Source organism: Globicephala melas, chromosome 1 (genome assembly GCF_963455315.2).
Source record: "Globicephala melas chromosome 1, mGloMel1.2, whole genome shotgun sequence".
Classification (NCBI taxonomy): domain Eukaryota; kingdom Metazoa; phylum Chordata; class Mammalia; order Artiodactyla; family Delphinidae; genus Globicephala; species Globicephala melas.
The window spans coordinates 78,335,898-78,357,672 of record NC_083314.1 but is presented as its reverse complement, the minus strand read 5'-3'; the positions used below and the strand labels follow the sequence as shown (position 1 = coordinate 78,357,672).

The window sequence follows — 21,775 nt, the reverse complement described above, 5'->3', positions numbered from 1 at the left end:
TTTTTTTAGTTTTATTTTAAGGAACATCCTGGCTCAGGTCTGGCTGATCATTCTTGATTTTCCATTATTTCACAATTTGCAGTCAATGGAAAATGTCACTCAGGTATTCCACAGATGCGGGGTACATCAAGTTGATTGTGGAGATTTAATCCGCTGCTTCGGAGGCTGCTGGGAGAAATTTCCCTTTCTCTTCTTTGTTCTCACAGCTCCCGGGGCTCAGTTTTGGATTTGGCCCCACCTCTTAGTGTAGGTCGCCTGAGGGCGTCTGTTCCCTCTCAGACAGGACGGGGTTAAAGGAGCAGCTGATTCGGGGGCTCTGGCTCACTCAGGCCGGGAGGAGGGAGGGGTACGGATGCGGGGCGAGCCTGCGGAGGCAGAGGCCGGCTTGACGTTGCACCGGCCTGAGGCGCGCCGTGTGTTCTCCCGGGGAAGTTGTCCCTGGATCACGGGACCCTGACAGTGGCGGGCTGCACAGCCTCTCGGGAGGGGAGGTGTGGATAGTGACCTGTGCTCGCAGATAGGCTTCTTGGTGGCGGCAGCAGCGGCCTTAGCGTCTCATCCCCGTCCCTGGGGTCCGCGCTGATAGCCGCGGCTCGCCCGCGTCTCTGGAGCTCCTTTAAGCGGCGCTTTTAATCCCCTCTCCTGGTGCACCAGTCAACAAAGCGGGAAGAAAAAGTCTCTTCGGCAGGTCCAGACTTTTCCCCGGATTCCCTCCCGGCTAGCCGTGGTGCACTAACCTCCTGCAGGCTGTGTTCATGCCGCCATCCCCGGTCCTCTCCCTGCGATCCGACCGAAGCCCGAGCCTCAGCTCCCAGCCCCGCCCTCCCCGGCGGGTGAGTAGACAAGCCCCTCGGGCTGGTGAGTGCTGGTCGGCACCGATCCTCTGTGAGGAAATCTCTCCGCTTTGCCCTCCGCACCCCTGTTGCTGTGCTCTCCTCCGTGGCTCCGAAGCTTCCCCCTGCATCTTCTATTTTCTTTTTTTCCCAGTCATTATGCATAAATCCATCTCTTTTTTTATTGAGGTATAGTTGATTTACAATATTATGTTAGTTTCAGGTGTACAACATAGTGACTCAAAATTTTTATAGATTATACTCCGTTTAAAGTTATTGTAAAATATTGGCTATATTCCCTGTGCTATATGGCATATCTTTTTAGCTTATTTTATACATAGTAATTTGTACCTCTTAATCCCATACCCCTATCTTGCCCCTCTCCCCTCCCCGCTCCCCACTGGTAACCACTAGTTTGTTCTCTATATCTGTGAGTCTGTTTCTGTTTTGTTATATTCACTCATCTGTTTTATTTTTTAGATTCCATATATAAATGATAACATAAGAGTATTTGTCTTTCTCTTTCTGACTTATGTCCATCCATGTTGTTGTAAATGGCAAAGGGACAGTATCAGGCTCTAGGAATGCAGAAGTGATGAAGTCCCTGTCATCAAGGAACTGTTTAATAGAGGAGATAGGACAGGAATTTAGGTCACCTTGACCTTGAGCAGCTTTAAAGGCTGTGAGAGGCTGTTGCCAAAAAAAATCTTGGCTCTCTGTGCACTTATGCCGAACAGAAATAAAGCGACAGAGATTTTGGAGGATAAGAGAGATGGCTTTATTCCTCTGCCAGGCATAAGGGAAGACACAGCAGGCTGGTGCCTCAAGAACTGTGCCCCCCCCCCCAACCATTCAGGGAATTAGAGAAGATTTTATATGCGGGGCTTGCAGTCCAGGGTATATGATAAGGATCAAAGTAGTGAAGGTCTTGCATTCTTTTTCTCCTTGCATTATTTCAAAACAGTCATAGTCGGCGTCAGGCAGCCTGGTAATTGGGTCCATTTGTCTCTGGTTTATCGGCCTGTGATCTTCTTTCTGAAATGCAAAAGCTACAGTGGGTGATTGTTACAAGAGAGACCAGGTGCTTTGTGACCGCCTGGAGGGGTGGGTTAGGGAGGGTGGGAGGGAGGGAGACGCAAGAGGGAAGAGATATGGGAACATATGTATATGTATACCTGATTCACTTTGTTATAAAGCAGAAACTAACACAGCATTGTAAAGCAATTATACCCCAATAAAGATGTTAAAAAAAAAAAAAAAGAGAGAGACCAGGGAATGTAAACACCAGGACCAGGATGTAATTTACATAAAGTTAGGGAGTGGTAGGCACAGGATGTAATTTACATAGTGTCAGGGAGTGGTAGGTTAAGCTTTGTGAAGTACAAATGTAGTTACAGACACTACAGATTAGTAACAGAGAAAATAAAACAAGGAGTGATTAACTTTTTCAGGCCAGGTTATGTTTCTTCTCTAGCCTGTTCACCGTTCCCTTTATTTCCCTTGTTCTCAGGAGAGGGGGGAAAAGAAACCTCACTTCCATTTTTATTGCAACAAGGCATCTACAAAGTTCATCCTCCAGAGGACGGAGGACTTGGATGTGGCTGGGAGACCAGGCAAGTCTCCATGAAGGAGATGGCATTGAGCTGGATGATGAAAGTCATGGGTGTTGGGTGGGGGGTGGACAAGAAGGGTCCTCCTCAGACTTGCATAGTATTGACTTTGATCCTCCCCCTCCAGTCCTGGATAGAACTGTCATATCCCCATTTAGCCCCCTAGGGATGTAATCTAGGCTTGGTCAGTGTACCCACCTTCACTCAGGCCAATCTGAAAGCCCCAACCTTTTGGTCACTCACTCACATGGGTATCCCTTTGACCCACATCCAGCTGCGTGTAGCTGAGGAATCCAGCCCTGGGAATTGTGAAACATCCGGATAATCTGCTCCATGGCTGCCCTCAAGTAACATGTAGCCTGGAGGCTTTAATTGAGTAGGCGTAAAAGGCTTCTTCCTTCCCAGCCCCACAGACCTCCAGACTCCGGGATAAGTTGTCCACATGTCTTCCTCTAGGGTGAGGCTACATCTGGGTGGGTATACGTGTGGATATCTCTTACTCAGAGGCTGCTAAGCAGCCCCATTTCCTCCTCTTTTTTTTTCTCCTAGGGAGTAGATACTCCAGGTAGGAGAGGTCTGGGGCAGGGAGAAGGGAAGGGAAATGGATCCCTTTGAAAGACCCCAAATGATCTAACATGGGAGAAAGCCACAGAAGCTAGAGGGCCAGAGAAGTAGAGAAGGTATATGCAGGCTTAGGAAATTCAGGGCAAAATAAGACCAAGTGAAGAAAGGGTAGAGACTCGGACCTCCTTTACACTTGACTATGGTGGACATTGGCCTGGGAAAAGTGGACTATCAGCTCAACTAGGTTGCAGTTTTTGTTTTTCTTATTTAAGAAAAAAATAAGTTATTATGGTTATTGATGAGTGGGACCCCTGGGAGTTCCCACCACGATTTGCTCCCCTTTCAAATCCATTTTCCCCTCCTGGGGTGGATTTTAACAGGTTGTAAATGCTAGGTTCCCATGACAGCTCCAGCTCATGGAGAAGAGAAACAAACACTCAAGGCACCTGGGTCCCTGATCTAACCAAATGTTCTTTTTCCTTCCAGCTTCCACGGGCTAGCCAGGCAATGTCACAGCAGAAGCAGCAATCTCAGGAGACTCCAAGTGCTCTCAGATGCCCCCCTCCCCAAGGCCCAAATCCTTCCCTGTTCTCCTGCTCCGTTCCTTGCACTCCCTGTACAGGAGGCTGTAGTTCTGTTTCCCAAAGGGCCTGAGATCAGATCCCGGCTGGCTCTTGGAGGGCTCGCCAGAAGCCCCACGGCCTCAGGGGTGGCACAACCTACCACATCAAAGAGGAGAAGTGTTATGGAGTATTAAGGTGACTGGCCCAGAAAAGGGGGCACGAGGACAGCTGCTCTTGCCCCACCCGGGTCTCCGGCACTCATTCGCTGGAAGCTTAGCCCCCTCCCTCTCATTTGGGCTGGGAAACACCTCCTGGTGCCCCTGCACTTAGGAGGCCAGAACTCTGCTAAGCTGTACTTCCACATCTGTCCTCCACCCACCCCTTCAGCTCAGCACCAACACAGCTGCTTTGGAGGTGCGGCTGCTGTGAACACTTGAGGTTTCTGCTCAGATGTGCTGAGACTTTTGCAGGTGGAGGCTGCCCCTCCTTCTTTCCTCCTAAGAAAGCTGAGGATGTTTTAAAGAGACAGGTGGTTTGAGACTTACGTCTGAGTTCTCAGCATCCTCACATCCATTGACCTGTGTCATCCCCCGATCCTAGCACTGAAGGTATCAATGTAATAAACATATGCTGAAAACCTACTGTGTACCAGGCTCTGTGTTCACAGATGTAAGTTGGAGATTTGTTTCTGCTCTAGAAAAGCTTACAGTCTAGTGGGAGAAGCAATGTACACTCCAGACTGAAATATGTAGACTAATAAATATAATTTTAAGCTGATTGACATACTTATTTTTTTCTTACTTTGCATCTAAAAGAACTTAAAGGGGGGAAAAATGTAAGAAAGATCAAGGACAGCAGGGAGAGACTCGTCCTGATGGTGTAGGTCAAAGGTGGCTTCCTGGGCTTTGGAAGGAGAAATTCAAAACAGAGAGAGCACACCACTTGTGGGAGAGAAGAATAGGCTCCCCGGGGTAGGGTTGGAAGCATTTAAACAGGGCCTTTAAGGATAAGCAGACTTTGGTACTGGGGCTGGGATGAGTAGGGATCTTCCAGGTGGAAGATACAGCACAATGGAATGCAAGGCAAATGGGGTACTTGCCAATGACATGGATTTCAATTGGGCTGGATTGCCAGGTGTAGGATGATAATGTGGGACAGTTCATAACTCCAATTCCTTACAAAAACCCAAACCAACTGAATTTGCTGAACTTAAGGTTTAAAACTCCAGCTACCAAAAGATTATACCCAAGCTCAGAGTCTATCAGTCTGGGACTGGGGGGACCTGAGGTAAAGAAAGTATAGAGGCCTGGAGAGGCTTGAGGTTCAACTATGTTGCCTATCAGTATAAGTTTCGTGTGAAAATTTTAGCTGATTCTTATTTTCTGGGGGACACTGAAGTATTTTTTTTAACCAAGTACCCAACCCAGTAGACTGTATTACCCAGGCTCAGAGCAGAGTATCAGCCTGTCTATCATTTCCAATACACAGGATGCTTATTTCCATAGCTTAGCCATCCCCCCTATTGCTAGGACCTGATTTTGCCTCTGTTGTGAAATATTTATACCTAGTCATATAGATATAGTATAATTATATATAATTATAATTTTAAACGTATAATTTTTTCTCATTAAACAAATGATACGTACTTGTGTGTATGCAAGATATGTTAATGTAGATAAGCATAAGGAAGATGATCAAGACCAACCAAAAATCTTATCACCTAAAAATAACTACTGCTAATAATTTCATGGATCTATTTCCAAACTTTAAAACAATCACAAACTAAGATCATTTCAGAATATTGTATAACCTGCTGTTTTACTTAACAATGTAATTGTCAATGCTCTTCCATGCAAAAAAATATTGATCAACATTATTATACTCTATTGGACGAATACGCCATAAATTTATGTAACTAGTTCTCTGATATCTGGCACTAAAATTGTTTCCACTATTTTGCTGTTTAAACAACAGTAAATATATATATATATATATATATGTACGTATAAAATAATTTAGAATTGGAAATCTATTTTAAAAAATTTTTTATTGAAGTATAGTTGGTTTACAATGTTGTGTTAGTTTCAGGTCTACAGCAGAGTGATTCAGTTATATACATATATATTATATCCTTTTTCATATTCTTTTAAATTATGGCTTATTACAGGATATTGAATATAGTTCCCTTGGCTATACAGTAAGACCTAGTTTGTATCTGCTAATCCTAAACTCCTAATTTATCCCTTCCCCACCCCCTTTCCCCTTTGGTAAACATAAGTTTGTTTTCTATGTCTGTGAGTCTGTTTCTGTTTTGTAAATAAGTTCATTTGTATCATATTTTAGATTCCACATATAAGTGATATCATATGGTATTTGTCTTTCTCCTTCTGACTTACTTCACTTAGTATAATGATCTCCAGCTCCATCCATGTGCTGCAAATTACGTTATTTCATTCATTTGTTATGGCTGAGCAATATTTCATTGCATATATATACTACATCTTTTTTATCAACTCATCTGTCAGTGGACATTTAGGTTGCTTCCATGTTTTAGCTATTGTAAATAGTGCTGCTACAAACATTGGGGCGCATGTATGTGTTCGAATGAGAGTTTTCTCTGGATATATGCCTAGGAATGAAATTGTTGGAATTCTAGAATTGCCAAAGATTATAAAGTTATTTCATTTTATTTTTTTTCAGACCCTCCAGGAAAATCGCATCTTGGTAGCAATTACAATGCCTCCATTTAAGAAAATCATTTTTGGGAAAAGGATGTCTTTTTTCAAGAGCAAGAGTGAGTACTATGTTAAAAAAAATTACCCTAGCTACAGAAAAAGAATGCCTCTTGTGAGAAGAAATACTTTCTGAGAAACTTGACAAGTATCTATCTATTTTACTGTCATGAAATTCATCCTTTTAAAAAAAGTTTAGATGCTTTCTCCCTTTGAAGGAAAAAGGATGCTTTATATTGTATAAAGCAATGTCTTAGGAATTTTGATATACCATTGCTTAAGCTTCCATATTTAGTTGATAGGTTTTTAAATATTTTTGATTTTAGATATTCAGTTATGTCCATGTGAGAGATTTCTGGAAATGAAATCTCATTTTTCCTTAAGAGAAAAGCAAAATATAAACATTTGGTTGATTGTGCAAAGCTTAATGTGAAAGAATATTTTTTTCTATTTTTAATTTCTGCTCTTTATTGAAAACAGACATTCACCAAGTCAAAACAAAAAAAATTAAGTTTTGACAGAAACAAATTTTCTTTGACAAGAGTACTAGTTAATTCCCTCCACTAATTGTTCAACTTACATAGTATTGCATTGACACACTGTTCAGTCTGTATCAAATTGACTTCAAAATTACATTGAAAATAAACTAGTAATTTGATCATTGGTTTTCTTCATAAAGGTCTTCATTTGGCATCTTCACATTTTCTAAATATGTCTGTACATCAGAAATGTCAATATTATAAATGTCTTTTTTGTGTTGCATTAGTATGGCTTTATTTTAATATCGTACACACAGTATACATTTGTTTTATAGTAACAAATAATGAAAAACAAAGACTTCACATTTTGTGCAAAATGTGCTATATACGAAATCTTGGGCCAGCAAAAATAGGTGAGTGGTACCATCATTTTTCTTTAGAATGTATCTAACTTTACACTCTTAATGAATATTAAATATTTACACATTTTAAATATTTTCTACTTAGAAAAATTTTATGTTGACAGAGGATTGACATTTAATATGCCCTTTTATCTAATTTAAAAAAATGTTAAATGCAGTATTGTATGGACTAAATAAAGAACATGTAAATAAAAAAAAAAAGAAAGAAAGCAAGTTGCTAGATATTTTAAAGAGCTCCCCAAGGACTTTGAAAGGTCCCTGAGTGAAGGTTTCACAGCATTGTGTACCCTCTTCCAGTCTGGATTCCAGCCTTACAACAAGGGAGTTCTTGCAGGGGAACTGAGTTTGAGCCCAGTGATCTAATGCCAGGACAGCCCCTGCCTCAGAGTGCGAGCTCTCCCTGGGTCTCCAGTCAGGACAGACGTGCCTCTCGTTTGCCTGGCTCTGTGATCAACCTCTAGTGAGGCTGGCCTAGCCCACTCCCTAGGTCTAATGTGCTTTCAGCAGCTCTTAGTTTACAACGTCTGCAGACCATATTTTATATTACTAGATCCTATACACTTCATGACATAGCACAAATAGTAATAAAAAGTCATTGTTTTTATTGATCTCTGTAAAGTTGTGACAAATAAAATATTAAAACAAAATCATCCTGAGGTGAAAGAAAGTATGTGGTGCTAATTTCCACTCATTTAGTGGAAGGCAAGAAATACTGCCTAAACTTGGCAGGTGAAGAAATAGAATTTTAGTTATAGTATTTAAAGTTATAGAGGTAGCCAATAGTAGTATGAAAAATAAAACCATGTCTAAATAAGGAGGAGGAAGGGAAGGGACAATGAACATGGACTTCATTCACTGTGTTTCATTGGGGGAAGTAAATAGGTCTGAAAGGAGGCAAAGAAATAAAGGTATAAGCAGGTTATTTACAGTGACACATTTTTTCATATTACAACCTATTGAATCACTTGATTTTTAATTTTCATTTATATATATTACTTTTTCTAAAAATCAATCAAATCACATCCTAGTTTTACATCCCTGTATGAGTCCTAGGCCAAACTGTCCTTTACAGAGTGAGTGTTAAGTTCAGACCCCTGTCAGGTGGAACCCATGTCAAATCTCTGATAATTCTGTGATTTTACTCAAGTTTCTGTGCTTTTCTATGGCTCAGTTTCCTCATTTAGAAATAAAGTAAAATAAGAGTATCTGTTTCATGGGACTGTGGAGGGGATTATATATGATATTGTAGGTAACACGTTTTGACACAAATGTTAGTTGTAATTTACATTTGGGGTGTACTCTATGTTTTAATAGGCTTTTTTATTTAACATAGTTTTAGATTTACAGGAAAGTTGCAAAGATAGTACAGAGAATTTCCCACGTCCCCTGTAACAGTTTCCCCTGTTGTTGAGATCTTACACTAGTATGGTTCATTAATTACAATGAAAGAATAAATATTGATACATTATTATTAACTAAAGTCCATACCCATATTTTATTCAGATTTCTTTAATTTTTAACTCGTGTCTCTTTTGTGTTCCTGGATCCCATCCAGGACACCATATTACATTCTGTTGTCTTGTCTCCTTAGGCTCCTCTTGACTGTGACAGTTTCTTAAACTCTCCTTATTTTGGATGACTTTGACAATTTTGATGAGTACTGGTCCGGCATTTCGTAGAACATCTCTCAGTTGGGATTTGTGTGGTGTTTTTCTCATGATTAGAATGAGATTATGGCTTTGAGGGAGGAGGATCACAGGGGTAAAATGCCATTCTCATCATAACATATTACATATCATATCATCATATCAACGGTACATACTATCGACATGACATCGCTGTTGATACTGACCTTGATCACCTGGATGAGGTAGTGTTTGTCAGGTTTCCAAACTGTAAGTTTACTCTTTTTCCTTTCATTTCTGTACTCCTCTCTGGAAGGAAGTCACTATATGCAAGCCCATTCAAAGGGGTAAGAAGTTATGCTCCATCTCCTTGAGCGGGCAGTAGCTACACAAATTATTTGGAATTTTTCTGTAGGAAGTTTTATCTGTTTCTGTTTCTCTCTCTCTCTTTCTCTTTATTTAAATTTATTCAATCATTTATTTATATCAGTAGGAACTCATAGATATTGGGTATCTATTTATTTTATACTTTGGGTTCTAATCCAATGCCAATTTATTTATTTTGTTGTTCATATTATTCCAGCTTTGGGAGCTCTTTCAATGAGCTCCAGTGTCCCTTTGGCTTAACCCCATTTGGATTCTTTGTTAAGCACTTCCTTGTTTTATGGCATTATAAGATGATCCAGGTTCATTTTGCATATTCTCTGCCCCAGTCCTAGATTCAGCTATTTGTCTTGTGAGCCCTGCTTTGTTTTATTAGGAAATTACATTATAAACCAAGATCTGGGTGTTGGTTGTGTTCACTGCTACTGGGGTGTCATTGTTTCTTGGCCTTCCCAGTGGATGGAGCTTTGAAATATACATGTGCATACTAACCAGTGTATAGGCACAGGTCTGCAATTCTTTCAATAGTTATCCATTAGTATCTATATTCAGCTGAAAATGAATTCATACTGATGACTTCAACTCTAATTCAGTGTCTCATGGTTTATCCTAGCCTCCTTCTTTGTTCATCTGTAATCGTCTACTCCAACAATGAGAAATCAGCTCCCACCATTTGCCACACATTCACTTATTTGTTCATTCCCAGTATGCAGGAATGGTATACTCTGTTTTGAAAACAAAGTTATGAAAGCCCAGAAGTAATTTCATGCTGTGCAAGCAACGTTTTTTCTTGCCTCTGGAGGCTATATAGACTATTGATTAAAGAGGAAAGAATGGTGAGCCAGGGTCCTTGAAGCTGGGTAAAGACGGGTCAGGATAGAGACCAGGCATCCTGAAGACCAAGGGACTAAACTGAAATGGACTGTCACTCCATGGGAGCTCTTTCAGTGAGCTCCAGTGTCCCTTTGGCTTAACCCCATTTGGATTCTTTTTTAAGCACTTCCTTGTTTTATGGTATTATAAGATGATCCAGGTTCATTTTGCATATTCTCTGCCCCAGACCTAGATTCCACTCCCCAGAAATCATCTGCTAAACATAGACTCTGCTTAGCTTCCTCCTTCCGCCATCCTGCCTTAGCAGACTCACTTCCCAGGAGCAAGCTCATCACATGGCTTGGGCATAAAGCATGAGATCACAGACACCTTGTGTGGGACTATAGGCATGAGAAAGCCTCATTCCATACCCAGGCACGGATTAGGACCAGTTTGGATTCTCTCGATGAATCAGGGTAGGAGAGGACATAGCATCTCTGTCATAAAACTACATGTAGGAGATCAGAAAACAGTAGGGGACAGCCTATAGGTAGATCAAAGCACACAAGTATTAAATTTGTGACCTAAATAGTTACTATACCTCAGACTAATGATTAGTTCTGAACTTTCTGGTAGATAAAATCTAAAGAGACAAATTATCTGATATATATAGTCTTCAAGAGAAGGCTTGCCCTTCCTAACAATGGATTCTAAAAGAAATTGTTTGCAATGATCAGGGATACACTTAAAAACATTATTAGAACAAAATTACAGATGGGGGACAACCACATTGTTTTACCTCCCATTGAGAAAAGCAAGTCACATTAAAACAAATTCCTGCTTATTAACATGGCAGAGAGGGTCAACTGAGAGTATAAGGAAGCCTGAAAACAGAAGGTCTCACAGGTCTAGTCATAGCTTTGTTCACAAAGGATGTAACTCACCCATCTGTGAAACATGGATAATAAAAGTACCTCCATTCTTCATTCTGGTGTGAAATGATGTTCAAATAAGATAAAGGGGTCTAAATAAACCTATCTTACTGCTCTGTTAACCACCTGCTCAGGCTTCTTCTAACACCTAACAAGAACAGAACCTAAGTCCCAGACTGCTCTCTCTCTCTACAGATGCTCTGTCAATTCTCTCAAGTCCCTGAATTCTGACGGATCCCTCCTCCTCCCTTGAGCTTCAGTATGCCCTCTCGACATGGACCTGTGATGTCTCCATTCTTCTCCTTCTGATTGAATTCCCAGAAGTTCTACCCTTATCTCTGACAGGTTCTCTCTGTCCTGCTTTGATTGCCAGTGGAGTAGAGGGATTGACATACTCTGAACCCCATACAAACTCAGTCCCTGCCTGGATCGAACACTAGCTCTACTCATTTTTCTAGTGCCTAGTTAATAAGTTTGCTCTCAGACCCTACAGGCAAATGATTTTTAGGGAACTTTCCTCATTATAACTTTATATAATAGCTCTGATATATGAGAGCCATTTTTCAAATAGATGACTCCAATTAACCCTGAATCTTTGCCTGATCCATCCCAATGTCCATTGTCACAGCTTGCAGCCTCAACCTATGCACGACTCGTGGGGATATTTGGAGGAGATGGTGGTGGACCTGTTGGGAGCGGGAGGTGGGAAGAGTGTCGTGAAACCAGCTTTTCCCAGTCACTGACATGTTCTCATGATATTCATTGTTATTTATAAATCTTTAGAGAAATAAAAATATAGACCCTCAGCACTGAGTGACACTGAACTAGCCAAATAGTAATATAATAATACCAACAACAACACAAAAAGAAACAGCAACAATCTGTATTTATAGAGCACCTACTATGTACAACCTGACTTCTAACGACTGTATGCATATTATTTATGTAATCATCACAACAGCTCTATGAAGTAGATGTAATTTTTATCACCATTTTACAGATGAGTAGTCATAGTACAGAGAAGACAAGTGACAGGCCTAACGTTGTACAAATAATAAGTGATGGAACCTGGATTTGAAGCTGGGTGATCCGAGTGCAGATACTAGACATTTAACCCCTATGCTGTGCTCCCAAGAGGATCGTGCTCCCGCTCTGCCCACGCCAAACATAAACACTGGGTGAAGTCAATTGACCTTAAGTGTCATCATAATTCTGCCTCTGTTTTAACTCTGTGAAATGACTTATCTGATCCTTCAACTCTCATGTGTGAAATGAAACCATATAACCAAGCCAAACAACACATTTTATTTGCAGTTAATTCACTCATTCAACAAATGAATAAGTACTGACTCTATGTCAAGAACGGTTTTCGAGGTATTGCCATTATTTCTTTATTATCTGATCTCATGCATTTATTAGATAAAATTTTCTAACAAAAATAACAGAAAGGAAATGGCCTACTTTGTGAGGTAATGAGTTCTCCAAATAAAAGCATTTCATTTCAGTCCAGAAAGCATTAGCCATATGGGAGAGGGGATATAAGCACCTGACTAGGTGTTTGCTAAGACCCCTCCAAGGCGGAATGAGTTTGTGAATTGACAGTGCTCCTTACATCTTTTAACTGCCTGTGAAGATCCCTGGAGGAGCTTGGAGGAAGGGATTAAGAGGCTGAGGAAACACTGCTGCCCGAAGGTTCTAGGACTGACTTTCATTCTATGGTACTACCATACATACGTACTATACTTTAGGACGGTATTTCCCAAACTAGCAGAATCATCCAGAGAATATTTAAACAATGTAAATACTTAGGACCCACTCCTCAGAGATTATAACTCAATAGGTCTTAATTGGGAACCAGGAATCTGCATTTTAACAGTGCTTCCCAGATAGCTCAGATGCACAGAAGGTGTAGAGTCTCTGATCTGTAACAGCACCAAGATCAAGACTGAAAGAATTCTTTCCTTGCTTCATGCAGTTCCTTGCTGGGTCCCTATTATTCTTCAGCCTAGAACTGTGTGATCTTCACTTGCTCATAAACTTTCCAATATTCAGTTTTTCCATAGGCAGTAACACCTAACTCACAGTGTTGTTCAGAGGAGAAAGTAAAACCTGTGAAATGTAAGACAAATGTGGGGGAATGTGAGGGACTCCCCTTGTGGGACTACTATCTCTAAAGTATGAATGGCTTAGAACTACAGGTTCACAGACTGACAGAGCAGAAAGTCCTGATGCCACAAACTGAGCAACTTGCATGAGGCTTCTTAGTGCCTGCCCCTTATCCTCTTACATTTTATAGAACTGTCCTTCCTAGGTAAAGATAACACTCCTGATCCAACTGGAAGCTGGCTTTTCAGTGAGGGGTGGTATTACCATCCCTGCCTTTTCCTTAAGATGTGTTAATTGCAAGCTGAAAGATACAATCTACTGGGTTATCTCTTTTTGACACAGTGGAGAGAATGATGGTGAAGTCTTTAGCATGTGGTTGTGATGAGCCAGAGATATTATGTGTACAGCAGTCACTAAGTATGGGAGGATGGTGGAGCCAAAGATCTGTTCTGTTCACCTTGGTGAACATCAGAAGAGAGGGATGAAGTTATACAAGAGCAGGAAAGCTCTGTTGCTATAGGTTGTGGTGTCTCATTTCTTGGAAGATTTATAAATATCTTCTTGGGATCATTGCCTGGAGGAGAAGCATAGGCAAGGTGATCTCTCTGCATCCTTTCTGATCTTAGGACTAAAAGGCATCATTTGATGGTGACATTTGTAAATACAAGCTGCAATAAGAGGTCTTAGTTATTGCTCCACTCACTGAGGTCAACTGAGGGACCAGGGTAGAGCCCAGGATTCAAAGAGGGATGCTTACATTTGTTACCACAACAACCATCAAAGATGACCAATCAGAAAGTCACTCAGGTCCTAATATGATCAAGCAGCCCCTAAGCACAGAGATCTCATCATTACCTCAGAGATCAAGATAAAAACAACACAAATAACCACACTCACTTTACAAGTGAAGACACTGAGGCCTGAAAGAGGCAAGTGACCCACAGCTGGTCAGTGTCAGGACTGGGCCTGTGCCTCAGGGATGACCTGCTACTTCATTCTAAGGGAGTTTTCTACAGTTGGAGAATTTAGAGAAAGGAGGGGTCGTAATACTGGCACCAGATGACACTGGTGTGTGTTCCCCAATACCACAGGAATAGGACTCAGCAGCCAGGGAATACTTGGGACTGCAATAAAGAATGATGTTTGTACTGTACCTACAGCTTACAGAACCCCACTCAATGCTGGTGTTGGTTTCTTCATTCAAACCACCATCCTATACATGGTGGGCCTACGTCTCTAGTCGACACTGTACAGACAGGGGCGGGGGATTGGCTTTTGTGACCATGTCACAGAAATCATGGGGATGTGTTATGCTGAGCAGATCTTGTCCCTTTCTTCCATCCACTAATTGGGATGGTCTCAGACCCCCGGGGCCAGGTCATTGAACATGGGTCATGACTGTTCCTTCTACCCCAAGGAAAGCACAAGCAGCATGGGTCCTTCAGCAATGCAGGTGTGAATCCCACTGCCATTGAGAGGACCATGAATCCTCTCCCAGTGCAGTTTGCCAGAGTCAGACCCACATGTCTGCCTGCCATTTGGGATTCTGTCCCATAGGAGGACTGTTCAAAGATCTGACCACTCAAGTCAGAAAGAAGATCCTTATTTTCCTTTATTTCATCACTTAGGAATTAGCTTGATAAGAATCTCATGCATACCAATGCTGGCCTGATTGGTACCTCACCCTTCCATTAAGGGCACACCCAAGACAGCAGGAATCCAGAGCACGCTTGAATCCTCAGGCAGGCAGGATGGTGAGGAAGTGCTTGGGCAGATGAGGATAGAGTCAAGGAATATATGAGGTCCAGACAGCCCTCGAGGAAGAGAAGACCCTCCATCACCTTCCAGCCAGTCCCTCTGTCTACAAGCTCATTAACAAAGAGCTCCCCCGAGTCCAGCTCTGATCCTCACATCAGATTTGTAGCCTGGTTGTCACCATAGACTTCAGCTTAAGTAACCAAATCAAGGCACCTAAGGCCACCTAACCCAAGTAATCTTTCTAAAATAAAAATCTCATCATGTCCCTCCTTTGATTAAAAGGTCAAGGAGGACCCAGTTGTCTCTAGTCAAAAGTTTTTAGGCAGCATGATCTAGTTTTCAGATGAAATTGATTGTTTGCCACTAATACATAAAGCGGGTAAAGGTGCAATGACTCTATTGCAACAGGGGGTAAATGGAAGGTCCAGATTGCTGTCTGCTCAGGCTCCCCCTCTCAGGTAGCCCAAATTGTCAAGAATTTAGGATAAACGATCATTTAAAATCTGACTCAAAGTTTTTAGGAACCCCCATATCAGTAGAATGGTGAGGGAAAGGAAGGAAACTAAAATGTATTTTCAATGTACTACTTGTCAAACATTATTTGCATTATTACACTAAATAGCTCTATGAGATTCTTATGGTTAACTCTATTTTACAGGTTAAAAAAGAAAAAGAGAGACGAGGCTCAAAAATACTAATAACATACCCATGGTTCAAAGGCCAGTGCCCCAATTCCAAGACTCATCTTCTTCCAGCTTCTGTGCATGCAAAGACATGAAACTGACACGTAGGCAAGGGTGGAGGCAGGAAGGGAGGGCTGGAAGCACCCCCAGAGCAACAGAGCAACTCATACTGTCTGCAGGTGTGGCTCTCTGAAGAGGTGATGTTTGCACAACCTGGGTAACAGGGTTCCAAAGGATATAATTTTGGAAGCTATTAATCTATAGGCTAAAGTACACAACCCAGCAAGTAAAGCTCTTAATGCTCTGGACCCTCCCTTCCTTTCTGTCCAGTTAGTGTCCCACTTCTTGCTTTTATCCAATAGTATGGCTACTCTGTTTCCAGAAAAGATCAAGCCCTTTCACATCTCCGTGCCTATGCATGTGTTCTGCTTCCCTCTACCTAGAATGCCTGTTTCCCTCTCACCCCCTGACTAACTTGCACTCTGTTTTTGAGCCTCAGTCTTGTTTTATCTGTAACGTGGGATTAACAGCAAGGAACTCAAGAAATAATGTGTTGGAATAATGAAAATAACATGTTTGATGGATGAGAGGTTGAGAATAAATCTTAATTCCCTTCCTTTCTCTCATATCATCCCACTTGTATCATTCATTCCTTAAGGGCAAAGAAGTATCTTAATCTTCGAATTCACAAAATCCTGCACCTAACAGGTACTCAGTGAAAAATTAATGTCATTAAAATGGTCATTTCAAAGTTACTCCAAGAAAGGAGTTTCTGTTGGGATAAATAATTTTTCATTATTGAAACAGTAATTCATTGATGATTTTGGATCAATACAATAGAACAATGTTTTCCAACCTTTGAAAATTATTTGTAATATTTTAGTGGGGGCCATGCAAAGAAGGAGCATAATTTTGCCCATCCCACAGACCTGGGCTTCAATAGCTCACACTCTTAGATAGGAGGGACACAATTAAGCAAGAGTCACATATATACACAATACTCTCTTTTGTCACAACCAGACAAGTTAAATAATTTCCTCTAATAAGTGGGATGAAATAACTAGACTATATGGAGTTGCTTCTTCATCATGTGGCTTACCTTGCAATGTTTCACATCCTCACATACACACCAGCCATCATCTCTCCCCTCTTCATCAAGTTCACCACTGCTCCCAACCTCAGATAAAATAAGTTCAGGGAAAAGAGCAAACCAGGAAAGGTAGCACTTGGATGTTAATCCTTGGAGGTCTGATGCTCATAAATGCAAATACACACTTGAAGATGTACTGAGACCATCTGGTCCAGTCTCCTCTGAAACCCAGGGGGAGTAACAGAGCCAGGACTAGATTCCTGACTTCCATTGTCAAGTTCTTGTGGTTCGTTTTCATTGATGACTTTATCCTGGGAGCAGCCTCCCACACCCGACCCATTTGCTTGCTGCTAACCTGGTCTCCCAGGTACTCTTTCTCCAGGAGTGAAAGGAGAGAGACTTTTGTCTCAACCACTGCTCATTAATTCACTGAGCAAATACTTTTTGAGCACTTACAAGATGTCAGGCACTGTGTAGGTGCTGAGGATAAAGAGTGAACCAGCAAACACTGACATTTCACTCTATCCAGGATGACAGATATAGAAAAATAAATACAAGCATGGTGTTATGAGAAATACCGTAAACTGTGGGAGCATTTCATAGGAGATACAAGGATTCAGAGCAAAGGAATAGGGACAGGCATTAGAAAAGAAAAGGAGCTGATCCTTCTCCAACACAGGAAGTCACAAAGGATGGTTGCAGGCATGAGTAGACTTGGTGGTAGGAAGCGGAGTATTTTACACTTGACGGGTGCTGTTTACCCCATGAAGTAGGGGCAGTATCATCTATCTAGAGGCAGCATCAAGTGTTTCAGAGGTTCAAGAGAGGAGGAAAGGCGTGATGTGTGTGCGCAGTAAATTCAGAGAAGTATACAGGATTGCCAAGCAGTATTTTGGGCTCAACCAGGTGGATGATTATGATCTTAAGATAACGCCAACTTTCCAAAGGATCTGTTTTTGTTTTGTTTTTAATTTTCATAGCAGCTAGGCATAGCAGGGCAGATTCAGCCAGGGTTTGGGTTTTGTCCGTCAAGTGCATTAACAAGCCGAAGGGGCAAGGAAGTTTATTATATTGGCCAAAGAGTGGTTGAAATGATGAACTAAGAAAAGCAAACTAGGAAAGGTTGCTGGTGGGCAGGGCTTTAGTAGGTTCCAGTGGATATAATGAAGGAAGTTGGAAACAAGGAACTGTGATCAAAGAAAGAGGTGGCTGGATTCATGGTCTCAGAGAGTTAGGAGACCTGACTTCTAGTTCAGACTCTGCAGGACTCAGAGCATCTCCTTCATCTGCTCTGGCTTTCAGTTTCGTCATCCATGTGTGGAGGGTAAATAGTGGCCGGAAATCCTTTCCAGCTGGGCTTTTCTATGAGTCTACATTGTTGGTCAATGTTTTAGGCACTTTGGGATCTGAATCAGATACACTGAGCCTTTGATTGTGGCCCAAGTGTGCTTGGATTATTGGTCCCAAACCTGTTGATCGAGTTTTCAGAAACTCCTTCATATGTTTGGGTGACCCAACATTTGTGGCTTTAGATTTTTATCTCAAGCATGAGTTGGATTCCTCCAGAAACCCTATATTCAATCCCGAAGCTGTGCCATTATAAACTCCCTTATAAATCACGATCTTCTCATCTTTATGGAAATAATTCCAGGGCTTATGGAGGGGAGGGATGCTCTGGAAAGATACTCATGAACATCCAATAGTGACCCAGTGTGACAAAGTGACGGAGCCACTTGAATGTGGGAAATTGTCATCATAACCACCTGGTTGAGAACAGCTTTCACATGATTTATTCCCTTGAGTTAGGTGCAAGATATGTATAAAAGACGTCAGATCACACTATCTCCTCATTGCATTTGACATATCATCACTTGCCCAAGGGTAGAAGAGCAAGGTGAGTGTCCTCATTGATCTGATGGCAATTTGGGGGTGGCTGGGACTGCCACACATCAGCTGAATGGGACAGGTTGGAGAGAATGGGAACTACCTGGTAATTGCAGGAAGATAAGGCTCATGAAGATCATTGGTGTGGCTCAGAAGTAGCAATCCTAGGGGGGATAAATGGTAACCAGAGATTGGGTCAGTGGTGGGGGAGGCTACTTGGTAGGACAAGAGACAGCCACACAGGGCTGAAGGTAGAGCCCATGATGTAAGAATGAAAAGAAGGGAGATGATGAAAACAGGTGGAGTGACCATGGGCTGAGGCTAAACATGTGGTTTCTAGAATGCATAAACCAGATAACGTTAAAAAAAAACTTACGATTTTTGAAACTGCCTAGTGCCCTATGTTACTGCCTTTAAAGTCAGGAGTCGTAGGAGAACCAGGACAGGTAGGAGAAGGTGTTACCAAAGTCTAACTTACCAACTGCCTGATTTCTCCTATGCCAGGAGAGTAGGGCTAATCTGCTGTAAAGACATGGGTCCTGGAACCACAAAATCAATTACAGAACTTCAGACTCTGTAGGAAAAATACTGATACAAATGAGGTTTATAATCACTGAACTTTTGAAATATCTGCATTGCTTTATAGAGCAACTGAACATTTTCCAAGATGTCCTGCCAACAAAACCAGCAGAAGTACCAGCTCCCTGCCAAGTGCCTCCCCAAATATCCACCCAGGCACCCCCCAAAGGCTCTTCAGGCCCTGGCTCCCTGCCCGCCTCCTGCCCCTTCCTGCTGTGTCCCCAGCTGCTGTATTTCTGGCTTTGGAAGCTGCTGCTCTCTGGTGTCCCACCGGTTTCCAAGTGTCTACCTATGCCAGCCCCAGCCTTCCAACTGCTGTGAGGTGGAACCCTCTGGATGTTCCAGTTGCTGCCATAGTTTTGGAGCTACAGCTGATCTGCAACCTTGGAGGAGCAAAAGAGCCACAGCCAAAGAACAGTCTGGAGCTGACATCACTTCTCACTCTCGGTTTTATTCGTCCCTCTCCTCCTGAATTAAGCTGCCTAGATGTGTACATAATGGATTCCTCTTTTTCCTGAAAATCTCACACTTCCTGGCCTTAGCTCTGGTCCTAGGTCAAGAAGACCTGAACGCTGGAGAAAACTCTACTTCCCAAAGCCTTATCAGTGTGCACAAATAAAGCTTATCTTTCCTGGCACCCAAAACTAATTAGAGTTTGTTGATTTCCCCCATCCTCAGCTTTGAGGAGCTTCCAGGAACTTGGATTCCTTAAGCAGATTCCCACAAATAGCCACCAGATGGGAAATTCCCTCTAGGTAGACCCTGGGTCTGAGCAGCCTGAGAGGGCTGTGAAAAAAATATCCAGAGGGGAATAAGAAGGGGATGTTCCCAAAGTATCAGTGACCCTGTTCCACTGCTATTGCCACATTTGCTACCATCACTGAAATTTCTTCCTACTCATAAAGGACACGATACTTCCCAGTCCCAGAACTTAGCCTCCAGATCATTTTTATTTGGGGGAATCACATGCTTAAGAAGGAAATGCCACAGGGGTACATGTAGTCTTCAGATCTCAGTTCAAAAAGTCATGAAAAACGCTCTCCTTGAGTGAATCCTCCTGACTGAGTCCCTCATGCCTTCTCTTCACACAGGCGCGAGAATCTGGTGGGAATGTACACCATGGTCCAGTGAGCATAATACCCCCGAGAGACATTTGGGCCTTGGTGTTGCTATCCACCCTATGTGGTTTCTTTTTCTCCTCTATTTAATGGGACAAATGCCATGGGTTGGGGGGCAAGTTCTCAAGGTACTTTTTCCAACCCAACAGTGGGCCATAGGCAACAGCAATGCTCTGCCCATCCTTCAGGACTATGGTTCTTTTTTAAATTTTTATTTTATATTGGAGCATAGTTGATTAACAATGTTGCATTAGTTTCAGGTGTGCAGCAAAGTGATTCAGTTATACATGTAGCTCTTCTTTTTCAAATTCTTTTCCTATTTAGGTTATTACAGAATATTGAGCAGAGTCCCCTGTGCTCTACAGTAGGTCCTTGTTGGTTATCTATTTTAAATATAGCGGTGTGTACATGTCAATCCCAAATTCCCAATCTATCCCTCCCCCCTCCTCCCCCTGCCCTGGTAACCATAAATTCGTCCTCTAAGTCTGTGAGCCTGTTTATGTTTTGTAAATAAGTTCATTTGTATCATTTTTTTAGATTCTGCATATAAGCAATATCATATGATATTTGTCTTCTTCTGTCTGACTTACTTTACTTAGTATGATAATCTCCAGATCCACTCATATTGCTGCAAATGGCATTATTTCATTCCTTTTTATGGCTGAGTAATATTCCATTGTATATAGGTACCACATCCTCTTTATCCATTCATCTGTCAATGGACATTTAGGTTGCTTCCTTGTCTTGGCTATTGTAAACAGTGTTGCAATGGACACTGGGGTGCATGTATCCTTTCGAACCATGTTTTTCTCCAGATATATGCCAGGAGTGGGATTGCTGGATCATATGGTAGCTCTGTTTTTAGTTTTTTTGAGAAACCTCCATACTGTTCTCCATAGTGGCTGTACCAATTTACATACCTCCCAACAGCGTAAGAGGATTCCAGTTCTTCCACACCCTCTCCAGCATTTACTGTTGGTAGATTTTTTGATGATGGTCATTCTGATTGGTGTGAGGTGATACCTCATTGTAGTTTTGATTGCATTTCTCTAATAATTAGTGATGTTGAGCACAAAAGCATAATATTAAAATGGCCAAGACAATTCTAAAAACCAGGAGTAATTTGCAGGGACTAGCTCTACCGGATATTATATATTTATAATATATTATGAAGCTGTTATATAGATAGTGTGGTACTAGACCATGAATATACAGACAGATCAATAGGACTCAATGGGAAGCTCAAAGCTGGGACCAAATATATAGGGGAAATTAATTAAGTATCACGTAAATTGCATAACTGGGCAGTTTCCAGAAAAAGAAATATTATGGCTCCCAAGCATAATGAAAGAAAATTGAGCTGACTTACTAAGAAAAACTCAAACCTACTCTGAAATATCAGTTTTAACTTATCAGGTTGATAGAGCACAATTAGTTTAATAATGAATTCATTGTGTGAGTTTGTGGGGAAATATGCAGTTTTACACGTTGTGAGGAATGATGTAAATTGGTGAAACATCCATGGAAGAAAAATTGACAACGTCTCTCAGTTTTATCTTTTGAGGAAGCAACTGCACTTAGGGAAATGTATGCTATATCC

At 41.7% G+C, this 21,775-nt stretch overlaps 1 protein-coding gene across 2 annotated transcripts; it reads left to right on the top strand.

The window, feature by feature from the left end:
• Positions 1-339: 339 nt before the first annotated feature.
• On the top strand, positions 340-19,604 carry LOC115847014 (late cornified envelope protein 7A-like). Of its 2 annotated transcripts, none has more exons than XM_060286787.1 (3): positions 340-833; positions 6,271-6,364; positions 19,125-19,604. In XM_060286787.1, the coding sequence occupies exon 3, from the start codon at positions 19,146-19,148 to the stop codon at positions 19,527-19,529; it is 384 nt and encodes a 127-aa protein (XP_060142770.1). In that variant the 5' UTR covers positions 340-833; positions 6,271-6,364; positions 19,125-19,145; the 3' UTR covers positions 19,530-19,604. The 2 variants fall into 2 exon arrangements, with proteins under 2 accessions (XP_060142770.1, XP_060142781.1); XM_060286798.1 differs by lacking the exon at positions 340-833 and adding an exon at positions 890-1,022.
• Positions 19,605-21,775: the final 2,171 nt, after the last annotated feature.